This window comes from Loxodonta africana, chromosome 21 (genome assembly GCF_030014295.1).
Source record: "Loxodonta africana isolate mLoxAfr1 chromosome 21, mLoxAfr1.hap2, whole genome shotgun sequence".
Classification (NCBI taxonomy): Eukaryota; Metazoa; Chordata; class Mammalia; order Proboscidea; family Elephantidae; genus Loxodonta; species Loxodonta africana.
Window position 1 is genome coordinate 27260503 of NC_087362.1, and position 20008 is coordinate 27280510.

Sequence of the window (20008 nt, forward strand, 5' to 3'; positions counted from 1 at the left end):
GGCTGCGGAGAGATTGGAACTCTCATACACTGCTGGTGGGATTGTAAAATGGTACAATCACTTTGGAAATCCATCTGGCGTTATCTTAAAGAGTTAGAACTACCATACAACCCAGAAATCCCACTCCTCGGAATATACCCTAAAGATACAAGAGCCTTCACACAAACAGATATATGCACACCCATGTTTATTGCAGCTCTGTTTACAATAGCAAAAAGCTGGAAGCAACCAAGATGTCCATCAACGGACGAATGGGTAAATAAATTGTGGTATATTCACACAATGGAATACTACGCATCGATAAAGAACAGTGACGAATCTCTGAAACATTTCATAACATGGAGGAATCTGAAGGCATTATGCTGAGTGAAATGAGTCAGTTGCAAAAGGACAAATATTGTATAAGACCACTATTATAAGATCTTGAGAAATAGAAAAAACGGAGAAGAACACATACTTATGTGGTTACAAAGGGGGGAGGGAGGGAGGGAGGGAGGGAGAGGGCTTTTTATTGATCAATCTGTAGATAAGAACTGCTTTGGGTGAAGGGAAAGACAACACTCAAAACAAGGAAGGTCAGCCTAATTGGACTGGATTAAAAGTAAAGAGGTTTCCGGGATAAAATGAAAGCTTCAAAGGTCAGCGAAGCAGGGGCTGGGGTCTGGGGAACTTGGTTTGAGGGGACTTCTAAGTCAATGGGCAAAACAATTCTATTATGAAAACACTCTGCATCCCACTTTGAATTGTGGAGTCTGGGGTCTTAAATGCCAACAAGCAGCCATCTAAAATACATTAATTGGTCTCAACCCACCTGGAGCAAAGGCAAAGGAAGAACACCAAGGTCACACGACAACTAAGAACCCAAGAGACAGAAAGGGCCACATGAACCAGAGACCTATATTATCCTGAGACCAGAAGAACTAGTTGGTGCCCGGCCACAATCGATGTCTGTCCTGTCAGGGAGCACAACAGACAACTCCTGAGGGAGCAGGAGACCAATGGGATACAGACCCCAAATTCTCATTAAAAGACCACACCTAATGGTATGATTGCGACTAGAGGAATCCCAGAGACAATGCTACCCAGAACTTCTGATGGCACAGGACAGGAACCATCCCCGGAGACAAATCATCAGGCATGAAAAGAACTGGTCAGTGGGGGAGGGGAGAGAGATGCTGATGAAGAGTGAGCTAATTAAATCAGGTGGACACGGGAGAGTGTGTTGGCAACTCTTGACTGGAGGGGGGATGGGAAGGTAGAGAGAGAGAGGGAAGATGGCAAAATTGGCACGAAACGAGAGACTGTAAGGGCTGACTCAATAGGGGGAGAGCAAGTGGGAGAAGGGAGTAAGATGTATGTAAACCTACATGTGACAGACTGATTGGAATGGTAAATGTTCACTTGAAGCTTAATAAAAATTAAAAAAAAAAATAACAGGTGTAACACCATAGTGGTGACATGGTTACCTGAACTCCCAGACCCCTGGGAGGTCACCACAGAGACCCCAGCAAGGAAGTCCATATGGGTCATGAAACAGTCAAGCCAAAGGCAACGCCCAACTCAGCCTAATCTCACTCATAGTGGGTATACTTATGGACATTTTCTGTTGGCTTCCAGTGCATAACCCACAAAAGTCCCTCGTCCTCCCTTGGGGTTGGTCAACATATCAGAGCCACAGCTCAGCCATCTAGGCCAGGAACCAGGAGTCAGGTGGGACCTGAGCTCAGGTGGGCCTGATGCCATTCTTCTAACAAATGCCCAGCCCACACTCTGTAGGCTTTCCCTCCGACTCCCAGCCCAGTATCAGAGCCCTGCTGACTGGCATCCAACCCTCTTTCCTTTTCCCTGCCATCCATCCCAGCCTGTCACAGGACCCCGCAGGCAGCACAGGACAGATGAAACTCCTATGGCCCCTCAGGAGGCCACCCAACATCTGGAAGTCGGCAAGCACAGCCAGATCACCATTCCTGGTGTCCCCATTCTCCTGTCCCCCCATACCACCACATTGTCAGCCTCACCCTTGGACATGCAGCAGCCCTAACAAGCTGAGGACCTCCCCTTCCCAGCATACCAGCTAAGCCCCGAAGCTATGGGCAAGGATTCAGGCTGCCAGCCTGAACCCTCTCTAGCTCTGAGGATGCAGCCACCCTTCCATGCCTCCAGCCCCAGTTCTTGTCACAGAGCACCGGGCTGTGGTAGATGACTACGACTATGGTGATCACAGTGGTACCACCCATAGCACTAACTGCCTTCTCCACACAAGCCCCAGAGCCTCCCAGACCCTGTGGTAGGAGTGGGGGAGGGCAGTTGCATACTGTCTTCTGTGACTCTGGAAAGTTGGAGGGAAGGATACTTGTGCTTCGGGTGTGCACCTCAGTGATGACCACAAGGGCCCAAGGATGGTTGAAGGGGCAGTGTAGGCCCTGGCCTAGGACTAGGCAAAGGCTAAGGGAGACCCAGGGCTGGTGTTAGGTGTTTACAGAATTAACCCCTCCTCCTCTGCCAGCATGATCCATAGGGCCTCCATCATCACTTCCTTACGATGGGGAAACTGAGGGGCGAACAGTGAAGGGCCTAAGGCAGGCTCACCCAGACTGCTAGGGAGGGAGCTGAAAGCCCAGCTGCTGGCACAGGCAACTGGGACAATTCCAGAAGACCAAGTATTCTAAGCCAGGAGCCTAGAGTGTGTACCCCCACATTTCCCCAGGTGGTCTCCACTAAGCCACCACCCTCTTTCCTTGGGGATATCCTTCCCCCATTCTACCTGTGGCTCAGCTTCCCAGGGGCACATGGCCCAGCCCTCTGAGGCCGTCTGGGGCCCTCCAGCCCCTGCAGGGGTAGGCATTATTGTCTGAGTCCCTGTCACCATGGGTGGTGCGGTACTAGTAGTTACCACAGTGGCATGGCCCTTGCTCAAAATCACCTGGCTCCTGCCAACTCCAGACCTGGTTGATTACCTCATGCTGTCCTCCTAAAGGTCCTGGAGATTCGAAGTGTGACCCCCTCTCTATAACAAAGCTCCGGAGACAGAGCCACAGGCCTGTCAACACCAAAAACCCTCACCCAATGCCCACGTAGGAGGCACTTTTGCAGAAGAGGACTCTGGCTATCCACCTCCGCTACACTGAGTAGTGCTCAGAAACCCAGGCCTCCCACCACAGTTTCCCCAGCGCCACCCGTAAGACTTCAGAGAAACCACAGTATGCTTCCTTCAGCTGGGCAGTCTCAGGCCACTCTTCCCTTGGCCTGCACTAGCTCCCACCCTGACCTCACAGACTCTCTTGACCCTGAGCAAGGGCAGGAACAGACCCAGGTCCTCTTAGGCTGTGAGGCTGCCCAACTGCCTGTTGGTGGCCAGCATGAGCTCCTGTGCAAGGAAGGGCAAGACCTCGCTAACTGGCCCCCATACCACCCTACCCCACCCACCACATCCCACACTGGACCACTGGACCCCTTCCTGCACAGCGTCCTGAGGGCCCTGAGAACAAACACAGACAGCTTAGAGTTGTCAGTGCCCCCAGACTCTGCCCTGCCCTGTGCAGCATCCACAATAGAACCACAATGCACAGCCCAGACCAGAGGCCACAGAAGGGCAGGATGGAGGCCTGTGCAACCCTTCTCCACAGCAGGGCCACCACTCCAGAAGGGTAGAGAAGTCTATCTGGGCAGAGTTGGGTGGGGCTAACCCCAAGGCTCTAGGTATCACCACTTTCAAACTCCAGGGACTTCTACCAGACTACCCTCAAGCACCCATAAATTGGCATCAGAAAACCCCAGCCCTCGCCTCTCCTTTTTCTCCTCTGCTGGTTGTCGCTTCCTTCCACCAGTGGGAAGCACCAAGAAACCATGCCAGATGGGGGCGCAGAGGCTGGATGCCCAAGATTTGGTATGAGGCTCTAATGTGGTGATACTACTATGGTAGTTACTACCACTGTGGCTGACTTTCTAGCAAATACCAGCCAAGACACCTGCTGGGGCACACAGGGGAAGAACCCATCCATACCTCCCTTCCTACCCCTAGGGGTGGGGCCCGTCTCCAGGCCCCATCTCCTCCACCTAGTACCTGGCCAGGGCACAGTAGACAGTGATGACGGTGGAGGGGAGTGACCCCGGAAGCTTGGGGTGGAGGTCTCAGCTGAAGATGCTCCTTGGCCAACACCACCCCATTCCTGCTTCCCCACTGTGTCTCCTGTGATCCCTGAGAACCCTGGTCTTCAGTCTGGCCAAGTGGACATTCTGTACAGAACCCACTCACTTCAGGTTTAACCCCATAGTGGCTCAGACCAGAGCCAAGAACCCTTCATTTTGCCTCCTCACATGGTAGCCAACACAGTCCGGATTTGGGGTAGCAGACCCCTTTGGGGCAGCACTGAGGAGGTAGGGAGTGCACAGTGACAGCAAAGAGGGAAAACAGGCCACCCTGGCTTGGGCTTTAATCTCGGGGCTATGATCCAGATGGCCATTATATTGCAGGCAACCCCCAAACTCAACCTCACCCCCTGCACCTAGGGGCAAATCCTGACCTGTGCACTGACTTTGCAAACATGGAATTCTGGAGAAAAGCCCAGAGCTGAACAATACCCACCGAACCCTGTCAAGGCCAGAAAGGGCAATGTTTGCCCAGGAGAACTGCTCTGGGCAGGCCTAGCAGAATTTGTGCATGTCCACGACATAGTAATTATAGCTGGAACCACCGTGACACATGTCTCACGAAAATCTCACCCAGTGGCCTCGGTAACTAGAGAGGCTCAGAGCCAAGGCCGTAGAGCTCCTCAAGCCCACACCCATGCAGTCTTGCCTGGCACAGTTCTCCAAAGGCAGTGGCAGGTACAGAGGGATTCTGTGCTGCCCTGAGTCAAGGTGGTTATGATAGCAGATACCACTGTGTGCAAGACCAAGCCAGAAAATGAATCCCAGCAGAAACTGGAGGGACAGCAGCCAGCGGGGGTGGGAGACAGACAGAAAGGTCAGTGTTGGAACACTGAGCCCTGCCAGGCTCTCACACTCACCACACCCTAACAGCCTGGACCCCACATGGGACTTTGCTTCATGATAAGGGCTAGAAAGAATGAGCTGGGGATGAAGTCCTTGGGAGCGAATTTAGGGATACCTCCTATGGGGATGGAGCTCAACCAGGGTCATAGACCCCTTTGAGGAAGCCTGACAGGACTAGCACAGTGAAGCTAAAGTTCAGGTGATACTCACATTTCCAACAGAACATAGCCCACACCAAGTCAGAGTTGGGGAGGCAGCAGTGTGGCAGGAAGATTCCATTGGAGGCTCGCTGGGGGCTCCCTGGGGACCTTGGGTAGGTGGTGGATCCTCCTACCCCAAGAAAGAGACCTGCAAGCCTTCCACCTCTTTGTCCTCAGCCTACCTGAAACCATTCAAGCCCACTGCTCTCAGCACTAGGGGGAGATCATCCTGGCAGCCAGGCCTGTGTGGAGTCCACAGTCCAGCCTATATCCCTCCACGGTCTTGATTAAGTATCCGTGCCAGCTTTCGGAATGCCACCCCAGTCAGGGTCCAGGCTCTTCTCGGTACACTAAATGCACAGTGGAGCAGCAGGGTGTTCATCTGGCTGGGTGGAACAGGTCTCAGCCCATTCCCCATGCTACCCCCATATGGGCTCACCAGCCTCTTTCTCCCATATCATCACTCCGGCCCAGAGCCTGTCTTCTATACCACACAAGAAGGAGTGCTCAGGGCATCACTCATCAGCCAAATTTCCAAGATCCTGATAGGGCAGCTACAGTCAAACAGGATGGGGGTGTATGGACCTGACAGCCTGAGTTCCATGTCAGCCCTGGCCTGGGCACCACAGTGTTATTCAGTCCTTTGGCCACCTAGCCCTCCTTGGGCCTGTGGTGACCCTTGGGCAGGAGGCAGCCCCATCTCCAGCCCCACACCTGCACCCTCCACACACAGGAAGCAAATAAGCTATAGGCCATCAAGGCCTAAGAAATCAGCCTTAAGGCGTCAGTTTTCCCTTCGTGCCCCTCCTTCAGGTCCTGTAGCTCCCCAGACCTCCGGCCCCTCCTGCTCTACCTCTCAGCCACAAACCTCAGCTTCCTGTGGCCTCAGACCTTCCCCCTCTACTTATACACAGTACATGGAGATTTTCAAATGCTGCTTTCAACTTAAAGATAGGATCACCCTGCACATTTCTCTGCAAATTGTTCCCTACCAACAGTCAACAATATATTTCTTCATTCGCTCCCAAACCCACAATATTTCATTTGTTCAGTAAATATTCTAGCACCTCTAGTGCATGTCAAGCCCTGAGAGGCCAGGAAAAATGCATTCTGACCCCTGGGGTTTATTGCCAGGTACAGATGACCATCCTAGCAGTGTAAACATCTGCATGCATGCAATGTGAGACCAGGAATGAAGCTCAGGGGGTCTTGGGAGTGGATCATCAGGACATAAAACACACTTTAACACATTTAAAAGAATAGAAATCATTAAAAATATGTTCTAGACCTCAGTGGAATTAAAGTAGAAATCAATAACAGAAAGAGAGCTGGAAAATATCAGAATTTTTGGAAATTAAAAAACACATATTTTAATAACACACGGGTCAAAAGAGGAGTCTGAGGGAAATTTAAAAATACCTTGAACTAAATGGAATTGAAAAGACAACTTATCAAAACGTGTGGATGCAGTAAAAGGAGGGCCTAGAGAGACATTTATAGCATTGAATGCGTGTGTTAGAAAAGAAGGAAGATATAAAATCAATATTCTAAGCTCCCGTTTTAGAAAATCAGAAAAGGGAGAACAAATTAAATCTGACACAAACAAAAAGAAGATAAATGATAGACATAGAGCAGAAATCAATGAAATTGAAAATAGAAATTTAAAAGAAAAAAAAAATCAATGAAACCAGAAGCAGGTTCTTTGAAGAGATGAGTAAAACTGATAAATTTCTAGCCAAGGCAACCAGGAAAAGAGAAGAGAAGACACAAATTACTAATACCAAAAATGAAAAAAGAGTCATCACTACTGATCCCATGGACATTGAAAAGATAATACTGGAATGTCAGGAAAAATTCTATACTAGATAATACGATAACTTAGAAGAATTGTAACAATTTCTTGAAAGACAGATGATTCCGCAGGGGCCACTGCCCCATTCCCAGGCCCTGGGCACCCAGGGTGTGAGGGACATCCCAGGTTTGATCCAGAAGCTACAACATTCAGCAGACCCAATCTCAGGAGGGATGCAATACCCTGATGCCTTACAGTCTACTCAGCCAAGAGAGACAGAGAGCACCAGATGGAAATCGCTCTAGATCCAAAGACTCTCCTGGAGCACCCACAGGAAAATCATCCCACACACTCAGGACCCCATGCAGGGACTTGTCCACCATGGGTCCCCTCCTCAGCCATAGTTCAGCCCCAGCACTCACCCAGGCCTCAAGCAACAGCCCTGGAAAATAGCTGTTTCTTGGCCCCCAGAGGACAGGTCAGAGTCATCCCTCCTCATCTGAACTCCATACCACCCTGTGCAGAAGGTGAATGGGGCTGTCCCAGCAGGAGGATTGTGTGGGGGCATGTGTCACTGTGACAATATTACGATTGGAGTATCTCTGGACCCCACAATGACACAGCACTGGTCCAAAGTCTCACTCAAAACGTGGTGCAGCACGCTTAAGTACAGCCTAACAGTGCTTGTCAATTCCCACAGGGCACAAGGCATCCAACCTGCCACCCACCTGTGGATGCCGGAGATTAGAGACACAGACACAGGGACAAGAATGTCCCACTGATGACAACACGAAAGGAGCCCCAGTTTTGGGGGCAGCAGAGCCAGTCGGAGGCCTGCTGACCTGCTGTCGTAGTTATCTAGTGCTGCTGTAACAGAAATACCACAAGTGGGTAGCTTTAACAAACAGAAGCTTATTCTCTCACAGTCTAGTAGTCTAGAAGTCTGAATTCAGGGTGCCAGCTCCAGAGGAATGTTTTCTCTTCTCTGTGGGACTAGAGGAAGGTCCTGGTCATTGATTTTCCTGTGGTCTAGGAGCTTCTCAACACAGGCACCCTGAGTCCAAAGGAAGTCCTCTGCTTCCGGCACTACTTTCTTGGTGGCATGAGGTCCCCCACTGTCTCTGCTTGCTGTTATATCTCTCTTTTATATCTGAAGAGAGATCCACTCAAGACACAACCTAGACTTTGGATGGAGTTTGGCCTCATTAACATAATACCTCTCAGTCTGCCTCATTAACATCATAGAGGCAGATTTACAACACATAAGAAAATCACATCAGACAACAAAATGGTGGACAATCACACAATAACAAGACTATGACCAAGTGGACACACATTTTTTGGTGACACAATTCAATGCATAACACCAGCTCTTCACAAGGGAGGTGGGAATGAGGCCGGTATTCACCAAGGAATTTTATCCTTCTGAGTGTGTGCACAGAGAATACCAAGAGGGCCTTAAGGCTGGCTCCTGCACTTGGTCACAGAGGAAAACCCAGCCTGGTAGGCATGGGGGGAGAGGAAGAGGGAACATACCACTCCTTTTATGTTTTAAAATTTTCACCAGGCACAGATAGGGCATTTCTAACAGGATGTTTAGTGAAAGAATGTAAGAGGACTGTTTCCAAACTTACCCCTTAGCAGTGAGGGACCTTCTCCAGGCCCTGAGCTGTGGCTTCTCTCCTTCCCACCTGTCCCTCTGTGGAGCTCAGGGTCTCTGGGCACCATCCACACCTCGCTCCCTGAAGGAGAAGCCAGCAAAAGAGTCAAGATTCCCCTGAGCAGGAACAGCAAGGCACAAGTCAGAGGTGGAGGCAGATGCCCCTCGAAGGCCATCAACATCAAGGCCAGGCTTATGTGGCAGGGGCAGGGGCTTGAGGACTTACCTGGGGAAGGGCCACAGCTGGGAGGAGCTCCTAGAACACAGGTATTGCCCCTAAAGTACACGTGGTCTCTTACAGAATAAGGAATAAACTTCCAATTCACATTCCTAGGAGTCCCTCTCCCCTGGACTGGAGAAGCCCTGACCTCCCATCTCAGACTCTCTTCCCTGGTCCAGCCTTCCTGGGGCAGGTACTGCTGTTCCTGAGGATATAAAAAGCCCCTATGTAACTGACACACAGTGGGGATAGGCATTCACCCACCCTAGTTGCCACTGCACTGGTGGGAGGGATGATTTCCATGATGGACAGACATCTACCAGTTCAGGGGGAGTCCAGGAAAGCCTGGCATAGCCAGCCATATCACCCCGAGAGGCCCCCAGATGTTTCAGCAAGAAACCCCTCAGGCGTGAAGCCCAGCCCCAAGCTCAGGTCTCTACCTCTGGAACTGCCTTCCTTCCATCCTGCCAGAGGAGGATTGGGGGCAGGTGTGCACCACTGTGATATTACTGTTATGGTTCTGGTTGTTATGGCCACAGCCTCACAAAGTCTTTCAAAAACCCATCCCTACACCTCAGCCTCTCTCACCAGGAACTGAAGCCCTGACCAGGGTTTTGAAAGGTGTTATGGATCGAATTGTGTTCCCCCAAAACATGTGTCGTAAATCCGAACCCCTATACCTCTGGTTTGAAACGGTGGTTACATAGTGTTTAAGTGCAAAGGCTGCTAACCAAGTGGTCAAAAGTTCAAATCCACCAAGCACTCTTTGGAAACTCTATGGGGTAGTTCTACTCTGTCCTGTAGGGTTGATATGAGTTGTAATCTACTCGAGGGCAATGGGTTTGGTTTTTGTATTTTATACCTCTTCTTATAATCACACTGGCATATCGATTTTCTTTGTTATGTTAGTGAGGCTGTATTAGCACAGGGTATGTCTTCAGTGAATGTCTTTTGAGATATAAAAGAGCAGATAAGGCAAGCAAACAACTACATGATACAAGCTGTATAATCTCCCAAACAACCTAGGAAAAGATGCTGAAAAGAGACTGTAACTTTTCCCCAGAGCAGAGAGAGGGAGAGAAAGCCTTCCTCTAGAGTTAGAGCTCTGAATTCTGACTTCTACCCTCTGAAACTGTGAGAGAATAATTTCTGTTTGTTGAAGCTACCCACTTGTGGTATTTCTGCTATAGCAGCACTAGATAACTAAGACAAACAGGAACACACACCACGGATTCCTGGGGTACCACAGCCATGTGGCCCATGACCCAAACCAGCAGGTATAGCACCTCGGTGGTGACATGGCCACCCAGACCAGCAAGCCCTGGAGGGATCATCACATAGACCCCCCCACGGAAATCCATAAGGATCACAAAACAGATGGACCAAAGCCAATCCCCGACTCAGCCTAATCTCGCTCATCGCGGGGACTCTCCTGCTGACCTCCCACCCAAAGAGATTGTCTGCTGGCTTCCACTAGGCAGCCCACAAATGTCCTCCCTCCTCCCTCAGGGTTGGTCCACATATCAGGGCATATTCTATGCACCTCAGACACACCACTCTACAATGCCACCCCATTTTGAAAAGGGGCAAAAGGAAGTTGGCCTACCTCTGCTTCTCTGGCACTGCCCCAGCCTTGCAGTAAAAGGGCCTTTTGGGCATACTTCTCTGCACTCCACATCACACTCCTCCGCTTGAAAACCTGCATCCCACAATTCCCAACACCCCATGCCCAGACAAGTAGCAGGCTGGGATAAGAACTGAATCTTGCAGCCTTTGAGGAAGGTGGGTTGGGCTGAGTGGATTCCCTTTAGAATCCTTTCTCTGAGTGGAAAGGCTGGGGTGGGTGACTCAAAGAGAGGCCTCAGGTAGACACCATTGAAGGCTGGGGTGTCCAGCTGGTCTGTGGCCACTAAGTAGACCCTGTCCACCCGATCTGGCCCAAGAAGGGGCAGCTCCAAGGCCCTAACCAGTGGAGTGCCCAGGAAAGACGGCAGTGCTGGCAGGACAGTGGACAACCAGGTCCAAACAGCCAAGGGCTGGCACAGCCTTTTTCCTGGGGATGTCATGCAGGGCTCCTGAATCAGCCTGGCCTTCTGTTAGCTGAGCCGCTCACTTCACCTTCCCTAGGACCCAACCAAGTACCATGCTCATACATCAGAAACAAACAACCTTCCAGTAATGGCCTTCTCTCCTCCTCAGTCTCTTGGACCACTGGTCAGATGGTCCATCTTGCATGACAACAGCCCACAGAAAACAGACACTCCCAGGCAGCCCTCCTGCACAGACTCCACACCAGGGAAGGAAGTGTGGGCAACCCCCTATGAACCTTCACCCTATGACCACAGCTCCTGGGCACTGGGCTCCTTCGTACTTGCAGAACAGAGCATCACTTCAGACACATTCCCAGGGGCCAGGAGTGCAGGGACCAGGCCAGCCTGCTAGCTTGCCCCATGTGCAGAGAAGACCACCAAGCAGAGATCTATGGCCTGGGGCCCTGGTCACCTGGGCCAGGTGAGCCCTCCAAGGAGCCTGCAGCAGTGCAGGGGGCCAGGAACAGTGGGCTTTTTGTCTAGAACCCTCCCACTCTGCAACTATAAGTACCTGTAGCAAAAACCTGCCTCTCAGTTCCCAGGGCAGCATGGCCAGGGTGAGCACAAGACTCAAGGATAGCATCCATCCTCCGCTTAGCTGGGAGCTTTTCAGGTTCCACTTGGATCACAGCCATCCTGGATACCAGCATGTGTCTGGCCACAGGAAGTCAGGCAAGACAGAAGAGACCATTCGGCGCTTCACCCCTGCTCAAGCTCCCCTTAGGCAGACACCCAGCACGCAGAGACATCCATGACCCACAGAGCAAGGTGCTAACACAGGGAGACAGCACCTTGCTAGCAACCCTCTCTATATCGTTGAGAAAGCACTGTTCACACCGACCCCCAGTGGGCATGACTGCAGCCAAGCCCCCACCCCCTATGTGGAGGACCCCGGAAGGTAAAGGGAATCAGTGTCAGCTCTGCCTAGGAGCCTCCACGGACTGAAAAAGGAAAAGGATGGTATAGCTGGCCCAGTATTCACTGCACAGAAGTCCCTGAGGCAGCATGTCAAGTGCAGCTCCTTTGGGCAACAACTGATCTCTAGCCTATCATGGACCCCACCCACCTCAAGGTCATTAAGACCTTCTCCCCAGAAGAGCATAGTGCAGCGTTCTCCGCAATGCGGCCTCTTGATGAGGTCATCCTCTGGGACACTCTGCTAGAAATCTGCCGGCCTCCAGGGAAGGCGGTCCCAGAACAGCCTCTCCAGGAGCTGGCCACACAGGAATCCCTCCTCAGTCATCTAGGCCAGGAACCAAGTGGAGTCAGGTGGGACCTGAGCCCACGTGGGTCCTGATGCCATTGCTCTAACACAGGCCCAATCCGTGCCTGCAGGACTTCCCTCCTCTTCCCAGCCCAGTACCAGAGTCCTGCTTTGTGTCATCCAACCCTCTTTCCTTCTCCCTGCCATCCATACCAGTCCACTGCAGGCCCCCGCAGGCAGTACAGGTCAGACAGAATTCCTACCAACCTGCCTATGATCCCGCAGATGGCACTGCAGCATCCTGAGTCCAGCCAGTGCAGTCAGACCACCATTCATGGTGTGGCCGTTCTCCTGTCCCCCCATGCCCCCTCGATCTCAGCCTCACTCTGAGATGCCTAGCAGCACTGACAGCCTGAGCACCTCCTCCCCCAGCCCACCAGCTAGCCTTGCAGCTATACAGGGAGGCCCCTGGACCCTCACTGCAGCCACCCTGCCCGGCTTAAGCCCCAGTTCTGGTCACAGGGCGTCGAGCTGTGGTAGATGACTATGACTAGGGTAACACAGTAGCACCACCCATAGCACCAACCACCTGCTCCAAAAGTCCCAATGCCTCCCAGATCCTGGGGTGAGGGTGGGGGAAGTACAGCTGGAGAGTGGCCCTCTGTGAGTCTGGCCACCTGGAGGGAGGGGATACTTGTGCTTGCAGAGGGAACCCCAGTGACGACCTCATGGGCCCAAAGACTGTCAAAGGCACAGTGCAGTGCCTTGCCTGGGACTAGACAAAGGCAGAGGAAGGCCCGGGCTGGTGTCAGATGTGTACAAAATTAACTCCTCAACCTCTGCCAGCCTGATCCATAAGGCCTCCATCATCACCCCTTACTGGAGGAACACTGAGTAATGAGCAGTGATGGGTCTGGGGCAGGTTCACCCAGACTGCTAGGGAGGGAGCTGAGAGCCCAGTTGCTGCTCAAGGCCACTGTGACAGTTCCTGGAAACCGTGGACTCTGAGCTATGAGCCTGAACAGTGTGCTCCCACAGTTTCCCAGGGGGCCTCCATCAAGTCCCTACCCTCGTTCCCTGGGGATATCCTTCCCCCACACACTGGAAGCTCAGATGCCCTGGGGCACATGGCTCAGCCTCTGAGGCCCTCCGGGGCCCTCCAGCCCCTGCAGGGGCAGGCAGTATTGTCTGGGCCCTGGCACTGTGGGTCTTGGAGTAGTAGTGGTTACCACAGTGGCATAACCCTGCTGAAAATCACCCGGCTCTTGCCCGCTGTGTTTGTAGTTAGGCCTGGTCACATCAGGCTGTCCTCCTAAAGGTCCCAGTAGTTGGAAGCATGATCCCCTTTCCATAACAAGGGTCGGGAGGCATAGCCACATGCCTGTCAACAGCAAAGACCCTCACTCACTGCCCACCTAGAGGGCACCCATGTTGGACAAGGCTCTGGCCTTCCACCTCCAGCTGAGCTGAGCTATGCCCAGACCCCCAGATTCACCATTCGGCTTCCCCAGTGCCACCCCTAACAGTTCAGAGAAATCACACACTGCTTCCCTCAGCTGGGCAGTATCAGGCCACCCTTCCCCTGGACCCCACTGGCTCCTAGCCTGATGTCACTGGTTCTCTTGCACCAGAGCAAGGGCAGGAGCAGACCCAGGGCCTCTGAGGCTGTGAGGCTGCCCACTTCCTCATGGTGGCCAGTGTGAGCTCCTCAGCAGTGTGGTGGGGTTGCGGGGATGGAGGGGACAAGATCTTGTGAAGTGGGCCTCAGACACCCCTTACCCCAACCACCATGACTCACCACGAACCACTGGACCCCTGCCCGCTCAGCCTCCGAAGGGCTCTAAGGTCCCACAGTGAGAGCTCTCAGTTGTCAGTTCCCCCAGACTCTGTTCTGTCCTGAACAACACCACCCCCCCATAGCCGACTGCCCACCGCCCAGTTCAGAGGCCACAGAAGGGCAGGGTGGAGGCCTGTGGAAGTCTGCTCCACACCACGACCACCACTCTGGAAGGGGCAGTGTGGAATGTCTGGGCAGAGAGGCCTCTTGGAGATGCAGGGCTCTGGGTTGCCCCCTTTCAAACCCAAGTGACTCTTACCAGAGTGCCCCCAAACACCCCTTCGCTGGCGCCAGGGCACCCCAGCCCTCAACGGTCCTTTTCTCCCCTCTGCTGTCTTCTCCTCCTCCCTCACGTGGAAAGCACCAGGAAACCAGGGCTGGTGGGGGCACAAGGCAATGGATGCCTAACATTTGGCACGATGATCTAATGCCATGCTACTACTACTATGGTGCTTACTACCACTGTGGCTGACTTCACAGCAAATACCAGCCAAGACCCCTGCAGGGGCGGACAAGGGGAAAAACCCAACTCTGCCTCCCTTCTAACCCCTAGGGCTGGGACCTGTTTTCAGGTGCTAACTCCTCCACTCAGCTCCAGGCCAGGGCAGCAGTAGATAGTGATGCCAGTGGAGAGGAGAAGCCCTAGAAGGTCGGAGGGAGCCTCAGCTGAGAAAGCTTCTTTGCTACCCCCAGCTCATTCCTGCTTCCCCACCTTGTCTCTTTCCCTGGGGTTATCATGTACCCGACAACCCCAGGTCCTCATTCAGAAAGGGCACATTCTGTACAGACACTCTCACAGTCAGTTTACCACCATAGTGGCTCAGGCCAGAGCCAAAAGACTTTTGGGGAGCCCCCTCATGTGGTAGCCAACACAGCCAGGGCCTGAGATGGCAGCCACCTTTGAGACAGCACTGCAGAGGCCCCAAATACACAGTGACAGTGAAGAGGGACACCAGGCTATACTTAGCTAGGCTCCAATCACAGTGCTCTGACTGGATAGCCACCGCATTCCAGCTCCCTACTCCCCACCCCCAACCCGTAGTCAGGGGCAGATCGTGACACGTGCATTGACTTTGGAGGCTTGAAATTCTGGAGAAAAAGCCCAGGGCTGAGGGACACCCACCCCTCCCTGTCAAGGCCAGAAAAGACCAATGTTTGCCCAGAGGGCAGCCCTGACCAGACCCAGCACAATTTGTGCAGGTCCATGACACAGTGCTTATGACTGAGGACACAGTGACTCCAGTCGCACATACAATTCACCCAGGGGCCTCCAGAACTAGAGAGGCTCAGAGCCAAGGCCATAGAGCTGGTCAAGATCACTCCCCATTTGGCCTTACCTGCCACTCCTCACTGTAGGCAGCAGAAGGTACACAGGGATTCGGTGCTGCCCTGCGTCAAGGTGTGTATAGAGAGAGCTACCACTGTGCAAAAGACTGAGTCAAAAACAGGACCCCAGCAGCCAGAGGAGGGACAGAAAGAGAGGCCAATGTTGGAGCTTGAGACTTGTCAAGCTCTGACACTAACCCCCAACTAACAACCGGGACCCTGAAAGGAGCTTTGCTTCATGGTGAGGACTAAGAGGCACGAGTGGGCAGGGAGTCCTAGGTAGTGGATGGTGGGCCTGGAGCTCAACCAGGGTCATAGACCCCTTTAAGGAAGCCGGATAGGGCCAGCCCAGTGAAGGTAAAGTTCAGCTGGTAGGTGGACTTCAACAGAACATAGCCTATGCCCAGTCAGAGCCCAGAAGGGGGACCTGTGCCAGGAAGGATCAGTTGGGGGACTACCTGGGGAGCCTGGGTAGGTGGTGGCTCCTCTTACCCCAGGAAAGAAACCCACCTATTTGTCCTTCAGCCTACCTGCAGACTAGAGAAACCCACTGCCCTCACCTCCAGTGGTGAGATCATCCTGGAATCAGGTCTCTGTGGAGCCCGAACTCCAGCGTGGATCCCTCCATGGCCCTGAGTAGGTACGTCTCCAGCCTTTGAGGATGCCACAGCAGTCAGTCAGGACCCAGGCATGCTTTGGTACACTAGGCACACAGTGATGCAGCAGTAGCTTATCTGGCTAGGTGGGACAGGGCTCTGTCCACTCCTCATGCTACCTCCATGTGTGCTCACCAACGGGTTTCTCCCATTTCATCATTGTGGCCCAGAGCCTGTCTTCTACAGCAGGAGCCATTGCCCCACTCCAGAAGGGTGCCGAGGGCATCACTCACCAGTTGCCTTTCCTGAGTCCAGATGGGCCAGCACCATTCAAAAGGGATGGGGGCCTGTGGGCCTGACAACCTGGGCTCCAGGTCAGCCCTGGCCTTGGCGACTGCAGTGTTATGCAGGCCTCCAGCCACCTAGCCCCAGCTAGCCCTCCTAAGGGCCCTGGGCTCAGCCAGGCCTGTGGTGCCCCCTTGGGCAGAGAGGCAGTCCCACTAACAGGCCCCATGCTCCGCACCCCCCGCCACACACGGGAAGGTGATAAGCTCTAGGCCAGCAAGGCCTTAGAAGTCAGATTTAAGGCGTCAATTTTCCCTTCCTGCCCCTCCTTCTGGCCCTGCTGCTCCCCAGACCTCCAGTCCCTCCTGTCATGCCTCTTAGCCACAAGCCTCAACTTTCTGTGGCCTCTGCTCTTTCCCCTCCACTTACACACAGTACATGGAGATTTTCAAACGCTGCTTTTAGCATAAAGATAGGACCAGCCTGCACATTTCTCTATGACTTGTCCCCCACCCTGAAGTCAACAATATATTTCTTCATTCATTCCCAAATCTACAAGACTTCATTCATTCAGTAAATATTCTAGCACCCGTAGTACATGTCAAGCCCTGAGAGACCAAGACGAATGCGTCCTGATCCCTGGGGTTTACAGCCAAGTACAGATGACCCTCACAGCTGTGCAAACATCTGCATGCATGCAATGTGAGACCAGGAAGGAAGCTCAGGGAGTCTTGGGAGTGGCTTACCAGGACATAAAACATACCTTAACACAATTCAGAAAATACAAATCATTAAAAGTATGTTGTAGACTACAATAGAATTAAACTAGAAATCAATAATACAAAGAGAGTTGAGAAATATCAAAATATTTGGATATTAAACAACACACTTCTCAGTAACACTCGGGTCAGAAAAGAAGTCTGAAGACAAATTTAAAGATACTCTGAACAAAATGGAAATGAAAGACAATTTTTTAAAATATGTGGGATGCAGCAAAGGAGTGCTTAGAGAGTAATTTATACCATTGAATCCATATGTTAGGAAAGAAGAAAGATATTTAGTCAAGTTTTTAGGAAAGAAGAAACATGTTTAATCAAGTCTAAGCTTCCATTTTACAAAACCAGAAAATGAAAACCAAATTAATTCTGACATAAGCAAAAAGAAGACAAAAATGGAGCAGAAGGCAATGAAATTGAAAATAGACATTTAATAGAATTCAGTGAAACCAAAAGCAAGTACTTTGAAGAGATCAGTAAATTTGGTAAATCGCTAGCCAGGCTAACCACAAAAAGAGGACAGAAGACATAAATTACTAATACCAAAAATGAAAAAGCAGTCATCACTACTGATCCCATGGAGGTCACAAGGATAATAAGGGGATATTATGAACAACTCTATACCCACATATTTGATAACTTAGATGAATCATAACAGTTCCTTGAAAGACAGAGGGTTCTGCAGAGACTACTGCCCCATCCCCAAGCCCTGGGAACCCAGGGCATTAGTGACATCCTAGGTTTGATCCCAAAGCTGCATCTTTCAAAACAACCAACCACAGGAAGGATGCAATGCCCTGAAGACTCACCGTCCACTTAGCCAAGAAGGACACAGAGTAATAGATGGAAACAACTTGAGACCCCAAAGTCCTCCTGGAGAGGAGGGACCAAAGTCTGCACAGACAAACTACCGCACTTACTCAGGATCCCAGCAGGGGTTTGCTCCCCATAAGGCTCCTCCTTGGCAACAGTGGAACCCACGGCACTCACCCAGCCTGCTCGCAGCAGCCCTGGAGACAGCCATCTCTCGGCCCCCAAAGGGCTGGTCACAGTCATCCCACCTCACCTGAATTCCAAACCCAAACCTCTGGAAATTTTGGAATCCCCACTGCAGAGGGTGGACAGGGCTGTCCCAGGCAGGAGGATTGTGTAGGGACATGAGTCACCATGACAATATCAAAGTGGTAGTTCCTGGTATTACCACAGTGACACAGCACCTGCCCAAAAGCCTTGTCCATTGCAGCACCCTGGGGTGCAGCCTGGTGGTGCCCATCAACTCCCACAGGGCACATGGCATCTGACCTGCCACCTACCCAGAGAAGTAAGAGTTTGGAGACAATGGGACAAGGATGTCCTACTGATGACAACAGAAAAGGAGGCCCAGCTCCTGGGGCAGTTGGAGGCCTGCTGTCTTAGTCATCTAGTGCTGTTGTAACAGAAATATCACAGGTGGGTGGCCTTAACAAACAGAAGCTTATTCTCTCACAGTCTAGTAGGCTAGAAGTCTGAATTGAGGGCGCCAGCTTCAGTGGAAGGCTTTCTCTCTCTTTGGGCACTGGAGGAAGGTCCTGTCATCGATTTTCCTCTGTCTAGGAGTTTCTCAACACAGGAACCCCAGGTCCAAAGGACGCACTCTGCTTCTGGCACTACATTCTTGGTGGCATGAGGCTCCGCTGTCTCTCTGCTTGCTTCTCTCTTTTATGTCTCAGAAGAGATTGACTCAAGATACAACTTAATCTGGTAGATTGAGTCCTGCCTCATTAACATAATGCTTTAAATTCAGCCTCATTTACATTGTAGTGGTAGGATTCACAATAAGTAAGAATATTACATCAAATGACAGAATGGTGGGCAATCACACAATACTGGGAACTGTGGCCTAGCCAAGTTGACACACATTTTTGCTAGACACAATTCAATCCATAACCCCAGCTCTGCAAGAGGGAGTCGGAACCGAAACAGGTATAAACCAGGGCGTTGTGATCTTTCCTCACGTGTGCACAGAGAACAACAAGAGAGTAGAAAGGTGGGCTAGTGCCTGTGATCACGAGGAAGAGCCCAGCCTGGTAGGCATGGGGGGAGAGGGAGAGGGGACATGCCCAGTGCATTTACACTCTCTGTATATTTTGAAATTTTCACCAGGTGCCGATACTGTATTTATAACGGGATTTGTAGTGAAGGAATACAAGTTTATTTTTTGAAAACTTATCCCTAGACAGTGCTAGAAGTGGCCCAGGTCCTGAGCTGTGACCTCTGTCCCTCCCACCTGCCCCTCTGTGGAGCCTAGGGTCTCTGGGCACCATCCAACCCTGACTCCATGAGGGAGAGTCCAGCAAAAGGGAAAAGGGCCCCCTGAGCAGCAACAGCAAGGCACAAGTCAGAGGTGGAGCCAGGTGTCCCTCTCAGGGTATTGGCATGCAAGCTAGCCTGGGAGGACATAGACCACAGCGCCTGGTGGCTGTTAACACACAGCCACAGCTGGGAGGAGCTCCTGGGACCCAGGTCACTGCCCCTAAGGCACACCCTGCGCTCTCACAGAATAAAGAGCAAATTTCCAATCCACACTTCTGGCACCACTTTTCTGTGGCATGAGGTCCCCCTGTCTCTCTGTTCCTCTTTTATATCTCAGAAGAGATTGACTCATGATACAAGATAATCTTGTACATTGAGTACTGTTCATTAACATATCTGCCTCTAATCCTGCCACATTAACATCACAGAGGTAGGATTTACAACTCAAAGAACAATCCTATCAAACGACAAAATCAATCCTGGGCACTCACACAAGACTGGGGACCATGGCCTAAGTTGACACATATTTTCTGGGGACACAGTTCAATCCATAACACCAGCCCTGCATAAGTGAGATGAAACTGAGGCATGTATTCACCAGGGTATTTTGTTCTTTCTGGTGTGCACAGAGAATACCAAGAGGGTTGTACTGTAGGCCTCTGCCTGTGAGGCATGGAGGCACAAGGAAGTGGGATATGCTTTGTCCATTTCCACTCTTCGTTATATTTTAAATTT

At 51.7% G+C, this 20008-nt stretch overlaps 1 protein-coding gene and 1 gene segment (V, D, J or C); one reads left to right on the forward strand and one right to left on the reverse strand.

Moving 5' to 3' along the window:
- The window catches only part of LOC104846689 (immunoglobulin heavy constant gamma 1-like), an 868336-nt gene that overhangs the window by 609514 nt on the left and 238814 nt on the right, over positions 1-20008 (forward strand).
- The window catches only part of LOC111752811 (uncharacterized), a 355617-nt gene that overhangs the window by 253897 nt on the left and 81712 nt on the right, over positions 1-20008 (reverse strand). For all 5 annotated transcript variants that reach the window (XR_010318810.1, XM_064273601.1, XM_064273603.1 and 2 more), the window contains exon 3: positions 8622-8729. Coding sequence is in view for 4 of the 5 variants with exons in the window: in XM_064273601.1 (XP_064129671.1) it covers positions 8622-8729 (108 nt within the window). In the remaining variant the exon portion in view is untranslated. The remainder of the gene's footprint in view (positions 1-8621; positions 8730-20008) is intronic.